Source organism: Ambystoma mexicanum, chromosome 5q (assembly GCF_040938575.1).
Source record: "Ambystoma mexicanum isolate Mex_15411 chromosome 5q, UKY_AmexF1_1, whole genome shotgun sequence".
Lineage (NCBI taxonomy): Eukaryota > Metazoa > Chordata > Amphibia > Caudata > Ambystomatidae > Ambystoma > Ambystoma mexicanum.
In genome coordinates, this window is record NC_090933.1 from 1,308,074,087 (window position 1) to 1,308,086,449 (window position 12,363).

Consider the following 12,363-nt stretch of genomic DNA (forward strand, 5'->3'; position numbering starts at 1 on the left):
CACTAAGCCAAGTGGCCGCAGTTTGCATTTTCCGGTAAGCAAGTCATAATATGGAATTTAGCAAATGTATCATTGCCAACTGAATATATTTAGGCAATAAGAGTGATAAGATGTATATTTGGAATTATCTTAGACAGTCGGCCGCTCTGGGAACACTAGAGTGAAGCAAGATGCATGAAGTGATCATGCAGTAACATGATGAGGTATCTTTGTCCATACATCTGTTTAGATGCAATTTTTGAAGATTTATACTCTATGATACAGACATATTGAGTCTGTGTCCTGACATTTTTGTAGATATAATACAGGTAAGTGGGGAGAAAACTCCAATGTAAAGTACAATGTGAGGAAGCACGCCTTATGTTTGCAATTGATAGTGTATAAATAAATGAATATTAAATGTGATGTAAATTGATTCGGCGTGACCAAGCATGAATCCATTGTTTTTGTCTCGTCTATGTTGCAGATCTTGGGAGCACAGGAACCTATATGTGGTAGACGAATGAGCACTCTACTAACTTGTGAGGCCTAAACACATCTGTGTCGACATATTCTGATAATATATATACATATACATATACACACACAGCATAATGAGCTAAGTGATATTGCGTAGAAAATCAAGTGAACCCTGCGTCAAGTAGGAAGGGTTACAGTTATAGATGAATAACCACTCGCTATTGCATACGGGTCTGAACTGACACTTCGGCAATATTCTTGAAATCCCCAACTCTTCCTGTGGAATTTACCATGAAAGTTCCAATGTATTTCTTTCGAAGTGCCTTTACATGCAGCGTTGCAGCCTTAGATTTCTTTCGGCTAATTAGGACTTATGATAAATTATTCAGAAACATGCACAGAAAAACATTCAGTCCAAAAAGTCCTATAAATAGAGTAGCAAAGATTAAAATGCAAGGTACCTTTAAAAAAACAAAATAAATACCTAAACACTGCAGAAAGATTGCAGTCATGACTACAGTTTTGATAATAAAAAGAACCTACATATAGAGACAATTATAAACTCTGGGAGAACAAAGGGAACTAAAGTATTCAGAGGTTCCTTGCTCGCAGCCCCAGAGGCCAAGTTGCCTATGCAATCACAGCTCAGGGACAGCCCATCTTAATTGTTCTCGGTCACCAGGCCCCATAAATAAAACCAGCAGTGGATTTGGTGATGTATTGATTTTGGAAATATATAACATTATTAGCAAAATCTGACTAAGTCAGGGAACTCTGCTCAGTGCTTCCGACCAGCAGGGCGGAAAAAAACAATCTCAGGGTCCTAGACGCGTGAGGGATCATGGGTACAGTGGACGTCACACTAGGGATAGTATTACTGGCACGCCCTGTGTCGACGCCCAATTTTCGAGTTTTGAAAAACAAACTAATACTCCGCAGCTTCCATTAAATGTCGGCCTATGCACAGCATGTGATCTAAGCAGATTCCACAAGCCTCAGAAATATATATACATCCCTGATTACTTATTGAACAAGTCTTAGTAAAAAAACACCACTTATTTGCAGACAGAGGTGAGCGCTTAACCTAAGATGACACTCCAATAAGTTAGTTAAAAAGGGAGGGAAAAGGCAGAATTAGGAAAGCACACAATACCAACACTTTTAAAAGAACCACAGCAAGTCAGGAAAGGCAGAGTCTACTGTAGAGCAAGAAAGTTCATAGGCCAGGCCCACTCTTGGGGAGAGCAAGGCGGAATGTGTCCAAGATCACACAGTTGAATTATACTTTAAAAGTCTTTGCAGATAGTTCGGAAAAGAGTTGGATCAGTTCAGAGAAAGTTAGTTAAAAAGTTCCAGGATAGAGAGTCAAGGATTTACGGGACACCTTTAGCAGTATGTTGCAAGGGAGACCAAGCGGGACACAGTACCTGAAATGGTGAGAAAGCTCCAGCGGGGGCAGTTGTTCCTGGCAGCGGGTGCAAGTTGGTGCTTCATCCAGGGGAAGAGAAGATCTCAACGTGGAGGAAAGCTGGAGGTCGTTGCACTGCCAAGGAAGAAACCAGCCGCGGAGTTTCCCGGTTAAAAAGGTACTAACCTTTTATTTGCAGTCGTGGTGAAGCGTGGCTATCCGGCCGCCGGGGTGCTTGGCACGGGCGATTCGACCACGAGACGATCCAGGAAGGCGAAAATAGGGCGAACTGGTTATCCCCACCAGTTCAGAGGAAGAAGACTCTCCGGGATGAAGATCTTCTCTGTCGTCGGGAAGTGGTGAGGCGGTTCAGCAGGGCTCCACCGGTGGTGTCGTCGTTGCAGGTCGGCTCAGCTTCTCCCTCTTCGGATTCTTTGGTCCTGTGGCGACTTCTGAAGTTCCAGTCCCCAAAGCCCTGCTTTTATGCAGAAAACCCCCATTCAGCATATCTAGCTGTCACTCAAACAAGCTAAGTGGTGAGTCGGGCGGCTCACCACTGGGCCAATCACACAAGAGTGCGACTTGAGTTGCCGGGGCAACTTAGTCCAGGGTGCCTAAACCCCCCCCCCCCCCCCTCCCACACATCCTGTAGACCCAGACAGAGTGGAACCACTTTTGGTGGCTTCTGTGCAGAAGTCCGCCAAAAGTGGAACAAAGGGCTCGACTTGGGTTGGAGTTACAGAGGTGCACACAAACGCCATTTTAAAACCAAGTCCTGGCAAAAAGACCCAACCGGGGAATAAATATTAAATAAATAACCCGGCGGTATCTTTAACATTGCACCAAAAAAGTGGTGCTTTTAAAATGAATGGGAAAATCCCATAGGAAATATTCCGGTGGAATATTTCGCGTGGTAACCACTGCCACCAGCCAGAAACTCGACAAGGGGGGACTGCACAGTGCCCCCTCGAATAACAGACCCAGATCTGTCTTTCAGTTAAATCGTCCTGCTCTAGCAACAGCCATTGAGACTGCTCAAAACCATTCGGATACAGCAAAACATTTCCATTTGACCCATCGATGGGAAGAACGTAAGCACAATAAGTCCATCCATTGAACTCAACCTCAAGGAGTTGATAAAGCAGGGGGGGGCCACACACGATTACATTAACATTGTTCCGAAAGCTAAGGATAAAAGTAGAAAGGACGAGTTAAAACGAAGACCACCTCTGGTCTGTTTGTCTTGTAGAGAAACAGGACATCTAGCTAGACCATGTCCAAAGAATATAAAAGATGAACCCATGCAAATAGGCTGTTTGAAGGGCGAAGAATGGGAAGAGCCAGAGAAAAAGCTAGAGACCTTCAGCATTTGCTTGTGCTGAACTCCTGTTGGGTTTACTTATGAAAAGGCTTGGGTGAAGGCAAGTAAAGGCCCTGAGACTCAGGTAGTGAGAAAACCGCTATAGGGCTGATTTTGTTACAACAAAAGATCTTGACAGCGCGGCCCTAGTGACATGTGAACATGGAGACGACAAAATCTACCACAAAATACAGGTAGACATTGAGATCCGAGGCAAGTTCTATGAAATATCCCCTATAATTCCAGGACTCCCTGAAGAAGTCATTTTGGGGTGGAATTTACCCATCTTCTCTACTCTCTTACAAGAGTCTCCACCCCCCTTCAGAGATTTTGTACCCCAAAGATCATGGCAGAAGAATGCCTACTCCCAAAACTCCTCAATATGGGACTGGGAAAATATTGAACCCAAAACAGCCCTTACACCTCGATTCACGGGCTATTGTAAAGAGACAAAAGAGGGGTGAATATCGCGTCTCACAATTGGCTATCTCGCCCCCACTACCCGAAGAATCCTCAGCCAGGTGATCCTACTGCAACGGACCACCCACAGGGTCTGGATGCAAAGGCGATGGCTGTGCCCTGGCCACCTGAGAGCGATTCCTGGGAGACTAGCAAGTGAGACACCCTCTGGTTTCTCACAACCATGACAGACTCACCAACGTCAATTAGGAGTCCAAACAACCCACCTACGAATTTCACCAAAGATAACTTTTGCAAAACTGCCACACTAAAAATAGATATCCTCAAAAAACAAGCTATCTGCGGCAAAGCTACCATGCAACCACCTGCACCCCCTGAATCCAGCTCCCCACACGCTCCTCCAATTTCCTGCTGTTCATATTTCGTCCTGTTACTGAAACAGAAATAGCCCACCTCATCAGCGGCCTCAAACCTTCACGTTGCTAAAGCAATATCTGCCTAGGCCCACTCATTAAGGACTAGGCTGAAGTTTTGTCCCTCATCATCATGGCCATCGCCAATGCTTTCTTTGCATCCACATCCCATCAAGTCTCAAGGAAGCCTTCATCTCAGCCCTCCTTAAAAATACATTGCTCAATCCATTTTCTCCCACTAACTACCGACCAATTCTGATCAAAGGATATCTGGAAAAGAACACTGACAGGCAGTGGCTATCCACCCATGGTCAACATCTGCCCAGCAACAGGCATTCAGTCGCAGGTTGTGTACTGGGACCAGACAGTCCCAGCCTTACATCTGGGCACACGCAAACTGCCACTTTGCCCGCAAATACAGCAGATTTCCCTGGCAAGAGGCATTCCATATATGGCATGTCCTGACCCAAGAAGGCAGGAAGAAGGCTAAAAAAACAATATGGCAAAAGGGCAAGCGAAAACCTCATGGCACGGCCATTTTAGGGTTCTAGCCAACCTTAGTAGAAATTTGCAGCAAATGGAAAAGTGCACGAGTAAAATATTACCAAACTGGTAGAAAATTAACAGGTGCCACCACGCCTGAGGAACAATGTTAAAGTCACCAAAAAGGCATTACAGAAAAAGTTGTAAGGATACAAAGTATCCAGACTGCACTTCACTTTGAGACTGTGTGCACAGTTGTAACATTACAAGAACTCCACAAAAGACACAATCTCAGTACTGATGGTCTTAAGGACTGCTCAGTCTGCCCATAAGAATGTGTGAAAGGGCAAGGGGGTTAAAGCAGAAAGCTTTACGTACCTCAAGATAGGCCAGGAGTTCACACAAAGCAAGAAAAAACTGTCCCATAAAAGCCTAAGAAAGGAAAACAGCAAAGAAAGTCTTGCTTCACAGCACATTTCTTAATCACATTGTCAATCACTAGTCAATGGCTAAGGGCAAGATCACATTTTGAGGACTGTTTTAGTGAATGCTAGACCTGCAGTTAAACAAAGGCTAGCTATTTCAGATTTTATGACAATAAATATTGGTGTGACAGGTGTCGAAATTGAGATTTGATGAGCAAGATCTAAAAGCAGCTCTTGGGTTTTGGGCACCACCCAGTAGGCAGGATCTGCCTCCAGAGAACCAGAAGCAAGCAAGTCACACATCTAACATTCACATGAGATGCAAACACACTTCTGTCCATGATGTATGTTCCATTTTGCTTTAAATGTGCCTTAGATGCGTGCTTTAATCACCTTTATTCCTATTACTAAACATACATGTATGTTTGTATGGCGTCAGTTGGCCAGGGGAGTGCAAAGTAGCTCCTGGCAACTATTGGTTTGAAACCAACATCGCTCTCTTTGGCTAAAAGCAGGAGCTAAATATCTCATCAATTACAAAGCCTGATGTTATCAAGACCAGATACTTGCTAATTATACAATTGCCAGTGAAATGTAATGAAATACCTAGCAGCAGTTTGGTCATTATCGCAAGCCTGCTCCGGTCCAAGTACCTTCTCCCATGTAAGTGACACACCAAATCAGATTTATTGCTCTACTTTTGCAAACTAGCAGATTAACTCACCAATGACTTACCTTGCTTTACTGTCCATTGTGTATCATCCAACATAGTCAACGCAATTGTTATAGTCACATGTATAGGTTGCACCATTGTCAGCATTGTGGCCTGCCCCATGGTGCTCGACAATGCGATCGATTGGAGGTGGTTTAGCGTGAAGAGCGGTTCTTAGAGTTTTAGTGAAAGGGAGGTGTGTTTCAATGTCTTAAGGGACTGGGGTAATAACTTCCAGTCCAGAGCAAGGGGGCATGGTAAGGGAACGATCAGCCACCTTGAATAATTTTCTGAAACAAAAAGTCATGCTTTGCTGGCTTCATCCTAAGGATCTATTGAGAAGATAGTTGGTGGACCTGGAATGGATAAAGGTTGAGCCATAGCTGTACATGGCCTTGTATACAATGCAAAGGCTTTGAACATTATGCAACTATGAAGGGAAAGCTGATGGAGAGGTTTCAAGACTGAAAAAATATGCTTATATCGCTTGGTGTTGAACAGCAGTATGATGCATTCTGAAGCTTTTGAATAAGATACGCTGCATACTCAAGAAATTGCTGCACACATGATGCAGGAGTGTAGTGACAATACAATAACTACTTTCATCTTATAACTGCTGGCCTAACTGCAGCATAGTTTCCAGAGTTGGAACAGCATGGAGAAGCTTGATTTTGCAACCTCGCTTACAGGGGGATCCAAGGTGTTTCCTGAATCTAAACAGATCCTCAGGGTTACCACCAAGGTGTAAATGTGGTCATCTAAGTGCGGAGAGTCAGCAACAATTATCTATTTTCAGTGTATTCAATTGATTTAGTAGCAGATCTAATTATGGAGCAAAACAATTCTAAACTACCCAATAGATAACACAAAGGAAGCTCTCTTGAAAAAACCTTCCGGAAGGGGAGTAATAACTTCTCCCTAGTAACAGACGCACAACAAAAGTGGTGATGGCTGGAAGGTTTAGAATGAATCCTTACATCCGACATTGCTCTGGGCAATCCACCAGGCCATCGTTCCTCAGCCTGCCAAGCAATTACAGAAACGGGAAAGACCATCTGCAAATCAGGCTTGGGTCCACTTCAAAAGTGGCAGTCAAGCCCAAACACATGGTCACATCCCTTCTGCACGTAGGGCCTCATACGTGAGGTTTAGATTGGGTATCTAGGCACAGAAGGCTCAGGGCCCATGTCTGGGAACACCCATCCCACTCGGGGTGACAGAAAAACAAAAGAGACCATTGTTGAAAGATTTAGAATTAATCCTTGCCTCTGTGGCTAGATCTTTGGTCTGATCTTTTTTGCATGAACCATTTCAAATCCTTGTCACCTTTCCCATTAGTACATACTGACCACTTTTTAGTAACATTTCAGCAGTTACAAAAATGACTGAACATACCAAAAAACAACAAAGGAGAGAGAAAAAGCAATTAAACCTTGAGAAGAATTACAAATGTTCTGACCGGTAAAAAAAACATCCTGAAACTCAGTCAGATTGCCTCCAGTTATATTAGACCTTCGTAATCAATACAGGACCATTACAACTGAATTACATAAATCTCATTTCAGCTCATGAATTATCAAATTAATATACATGTAGAGTAATAATGGCAGAAAAAAACGAGAGAAACTAGATATTCTGAACATTAGGTGACTCTAGTAATCAAGGAATTCGTTGATCCTGTCTTTCCGCTAGGCAAGACATTACTCCTACAAAAGGATTGCTGAAGGAAGTATCAGTTTTTGTCAGAAATAATTATATATACTCAACCGACTGCCTCAAGCCTCCTGCCTCAATGAGAACATATTCAGTGAGATTACATTTTAGCCTAGTTTCTCTATGACGTTGTCTTTCCACCCAGTTAGACCCAGATCAGTTCAAAGCACTCGTCATAAACCAGTGATCCCTGTTGGATCTTTGCCTCTTCAAGTAGTGCATAAAGAACTGGTCTTACATTCCCTAATTCTAGAAACTCTGCTCAAATCTTAATGAGAGGTTGGGAATGGTTCCAGCAAATTTTACATTTTCCAAACTAAACATCTTTATAAAAAAGCCACAAGACTCCTCAGCCTGGCCAATTCAACAGCTACTTGGAATCTCCCTTTTCCCTTACGAGCATTTGGGGGAAGGTGGACAGCTCGCATGTGCAAAAATGAATTGAAAATATGTATTAGACCCACTTCAAGCAGACCAAATGATGGCACAGTATTGGTGGTGACGTCCTTTCTGCACGCCTGGTGACGCAAGCAGACAAGTGTGGCACCCGGGCCCTTGTCAGCCTAAATTAGTCCACTGCTTTTTATACCACTAGTAATGCTATCTTATTGCCCAAACGTTAGTTTGTTGGCTGCTAGTGGAAACTTCTTAAATGTATTTGTCAAACAGCAAATGTGCAATGTCTGCTTGCTACTCGAAACGACAAACTGCCGGGACCTTCAGGGCTTAGCTAGGTCTCCTCTGCTTGTCAGCTTTTACCTCAGGGTATGTATCAAAATGAAATTGTTAGGGATCACAGTTTTAAACTACACATGACATGCAGCTTATTTCTAAATGTATCCCTGGTAACTAGAGCGTAAAAGCACATTTACTTGTTGCTTGAATGCCCGTCACCTTCTCCAGGTGCTTCATTTGTCAGGTAGAACAGAACATACAAGTTATTATATACATTAATCACAAAGAGGAGCACTAATCTGCTACGTGGCGTCCATAGCCGCTATACTCAGCAGAAGCTTCATGATGGATTCTTATCAAATGTGTGTGCTAATGTTAGAGATGGTATCCTCAACAATCACAACCCAGGATCAAAGCAGTTTAAAAGTAAAATTAGTGGAACATCTTGCAGGTCAACTAACTGCATTGAGGGGGGAGATATGTTACCAGACACCTAAGGTTCGGAAGAGAGTACCCAAGGCCACAACAAGTAACAATTTCAACAAGGGCAGAGCCTGAGACATACATGGTTTCAGAGCTTTCATGGCAGAGCAGAGAACCAGGAGTAGGGGACAGGTCCAAGACTGTATGCAGAAATTGTACTGAATTAAAAATAACTTACATTTTTATCTAAACATTTTTGCTGAAAAAAAATACAGAATTTTTAAAAATGCATTTAGGTTGTGTGTAAGGGGTTAAAATGAGTGGGATGGGGTTTGGGATTATAAACAAAGGGAAACGGGGGAGTTGGAGAGGGGACCCCAAATAAAAATAACAAAGGATCAGCCATTTGCTCTGTAAAAATGTTTAAAGTTGTTTTTAATTCAGTAAAAAACACATTAACTATACAAGACAACACAGACCAGCAACAAATGGTGATCAATATTCTCAAGCTACCCTTTGGTTAATAAATAACCAAAAGTGTTGAAATGAGCCTTTGGATGTGTGTGTACCAATTGATCTGAAAATAAAGTTATAAAAGTATTTTGAAAACATTTTAGAAATTCGATCATAAAATAACTACTACAAAGTATACCACTACCTAACCTAATTACTAAAGAAAACCACATTAAAACCTAACCGGAATGCCCATCACAGATAGAAGCACATCTACCTCTTTCCTGAACATTCACAAAACCCACATAACCCACCAACCCCTGTGATACCTTACCATCTCAAAGAGTCTCCTGAGAAGGAATCTTTTACGTATCCTTGGGGAACGAGGAAAATTCAGCTCATAACAGAGCGTTGGTGCAAGTACGAAGTAATACATGTCTGAAAGAACAAAGTGAGGTAATTACCAGAAAGGTCTTCAACAGCAATCACAGGCCGGCTTCAGAATATCAACTTAACAGACCAAGCAGAGGCAGGGAAAGTTAAGTGCAATGTGTACTATATGTAGGAATGGGTCCCGAAAGTGGGATTGGATGAAAAGCTACATTTTATGGGGCACCATAACTACGCTCTCTTGCCTCTGCATCATAACAGATTACCTATGGCATGTGCTGCAGCATTCTCCAATACAGTATTTGCATGAAAGACATTGAACAAGTCGGATCTTTACTTAAATGCATAGCTGCATCTAAAACCTTTCGTCAGCGAAGTTCACAAGAGAGTAACATTTATGATAAATGTATACAGTTGCTCTTAATGTGATATGATACGTACCCTTAAAAGTAAGATTTCCTGGGTAGGACACCTCATAGTGCAAAGCATCCCCATTTGATTTTTTCGTTACAGGAACTAGAATACAGAAATGAGAAAGGATGTATAAAAAGGTAGCTTATCAGTGAGTGATTCAGATACCCAGCATTTATTTTACCTCCTTAAAATAGTAGGTTTGTCTTTTTGTACAAGATCAAACCAAATAACATAACCCACCCAACTCTCCCCTCACCCCACGAAATACCAATAATGTTTCCTTACTCCATGTCCGTTAAAACGGTTTGTCGTCGGGAGCGGATAACTTATTTAGGAGCATTCACCAGCCCATTTCCATTTCACTTCCATCTAATTTTCGCCCTCAATCGTGGAAAGACCACTTCTCATCAGTCACATGCATCCATTGTTCTAGTAACCCTAGAGAAGAGGGGAAGCTGTGGGTCAAGGTCAGTAGTAGAGAGATTTACTAGAAGGGATTCACAGGATGCAGTGCATGTCTATTGTGAGTGATGAGTGAGTAGCGGGGGGGGGAAGCTTTAGTGTGCTACAGGGGCAAAGTTGTCAGAGAACCAGGTTGCAGTGATAAAAATGAGGCCCATCTTGTCAGAGGATAGGAAGTCAAAAATGCTGTGTCCGTTTCTTGCTATTGAGCGTGCGTTAAAGAGGATGCAAGTGACTTTGTGAGCAGATGTGGGTTTGGTGGTGCTCATCGGAGTGGGAGCTTGAGGGACGGCTGTCTGGTGGGGTGGTGGGAGTGGTAGGAACATTCAGGGGTGTTGACAGGTTGAGGGATATGGGGATGCTGGGTGCCCGAGTATCTGCTGAGAGGGTTACGTTGATGGGGGGGCAGGAAGAGAAGGCTGGCAGAGGTAGGAATGTGCAAGATGAGGGGTGGGTCAGGGGGGTTGGAGGTGGTTCGATGGAACAGCGAGAGAGGGGTTTAGGTGGGAGATTTTGGAATGAGTGAGGCAAAGGAGGTTTAGGTGTACAGGGTAAGAAGTCAAGAGACAGGGGGTGGAAACTGGGCGAGGGGAATGCAGGGGGCTAGGGGAGGGCGAGGATGGGAGGGGGCACTGAGGAAGAAGTGAGGAGTACAGGGTCGAGGGAGCGGACCAGTCGTGTTTTCTGCATTTCATCAGATTTGGTGCCATAGGGGTGTGAGAGGGTGAGAGAGTTAAGAGGGGGAGGGAGATGAGGTCATCTTTCTGGCAAGGGTGAGCCAGGCTACTTTCAGGGAGGGATATAAAGGGGGTGGTTTGTTGGCGGGGGTCAAGTAGGTGTTAAGGGAGTGGGAGGTTTATGGTCACCAGGGCAGTGGGAGAGGGCCAAAGAGGGTAGCAGTAGGGAGTTCCAAGTGAGCGGCAGAGGCAACTAAAACACAGAAATATCACAGACTGCACTTTCTAGTGCATCAATCGCAGTGGGCACTTTCTATGTGTGGATTAAGCTAACAGGAGCAATTCTAAGTGAGCAGCGCATGTAAATAGATCACAAGATTATTCAAGGTGTGAATAATGGGGACAAGCTACCAGTAACAATTTCTAAGTCACAGAGGTACTTTCTAGATGAGTCAATGTAGCAAGAGCAAATGTCTATGTGTGTGGACCAGAGTAAATCACAGTATTATCTTGAAGGCACTGCTAGATGTCAATCAAACTAACGGGAACAATTCTATGACCTAGAGGGCACCTTCTAGATGAGAATGTAGTAAGAGCAGATGTCTCAGTGTGTGGAACAAATAAACTACAGTAGTATCTCGGAGGGCACTTCTAGATGTGAATCAAGCTAACAGGAACAATTCTGAGTGTGAGGGACAGGCAGAATAAAACAGTAATAATCCAGCCAGAATAAAACACAGTAATAGCTCAGGGGGCACTTTCTAGATGCAAATCAGGCTAACTGGAACAATTCTAAGTCACAGAGGGCAATTTAGTAGATGAGAGCAAATGGAGCAAGAGCAAATCTCCAAGTGTGTGGAACAAATAAATCGCAGTAATATCTCGGAATGCACTTCTAGATGTGAATCAAGCGAACAGACCCCCTGGTTACGACAGACATTTCACCAACAACCTCTGTGATTCAACAGCTATCATTCAAATAAATAACCAATCTCTTATACTCCTAGGAGACTTTAATATTTGGTTCGATATCCCCACTAAACCCATGACTCATCCGCTGGTTGATCGTGTCAATGCGCTCAACCTCTCAGATCATACAACTGGTCCAACCCACTTAGGTGGGTAAACACTCGATGCAATTTTCAGCTCCCATGACCTGGTTTACTTATCCCGTCCCAAACCACTCAACTGGACCGACCACTAGGCCATCCCTTTCTCTACCCACACCACTGCCGCTCCTCCTACAGCTCTGCTGGTCGCCCAAATGACCTCAAATGCTGGAACAGATCCTTCCCTACCTAGCCAAAGCCTTGCTTCTTCACCCCCTATAACGCTCCCCCAATAGAGCCTTAACCATCGACCCCTGGCTTAATGAATCTCTAATACCCCAACCCCCTTGCTCCTCGCTTCCTCAGCAATGGACTGTCCCCCAAATGGTTCACACCCCTTCTGAGGAATGCTAAAAAACTAAACAAC

General features: G+C 43.6%; 1 protein-coding gene across 1 annotated transcript in view; it reads right to left on the bottom strand.

Annotated features, from left to right (window-relative positions):
* The window catches only part of DGAT1 (diacylglycerol O-acyltransferase 1), a 1,493,476-nt gene that overhangs the window by 682,300 nt on the left and 798,813 nt on the right, over positions 1-12,363 (bottom strand). Inside the window, exons 8-9 of the mRNA XM_069621909.1 lie at positions 9,776-9,850; positions 9,279-9,382 (exon numbers count right to left, since the gene is read on the bottom strand). Coding sequence (XP_069478010.1) covers positions 9,279-9,382; positions 9,776-9,850 — 179 coding nt within the window. The remainder of the gene's footprint in view (positions 1-9,278; positions 9,383-9,775; positions 9,851-12,363) is intronic.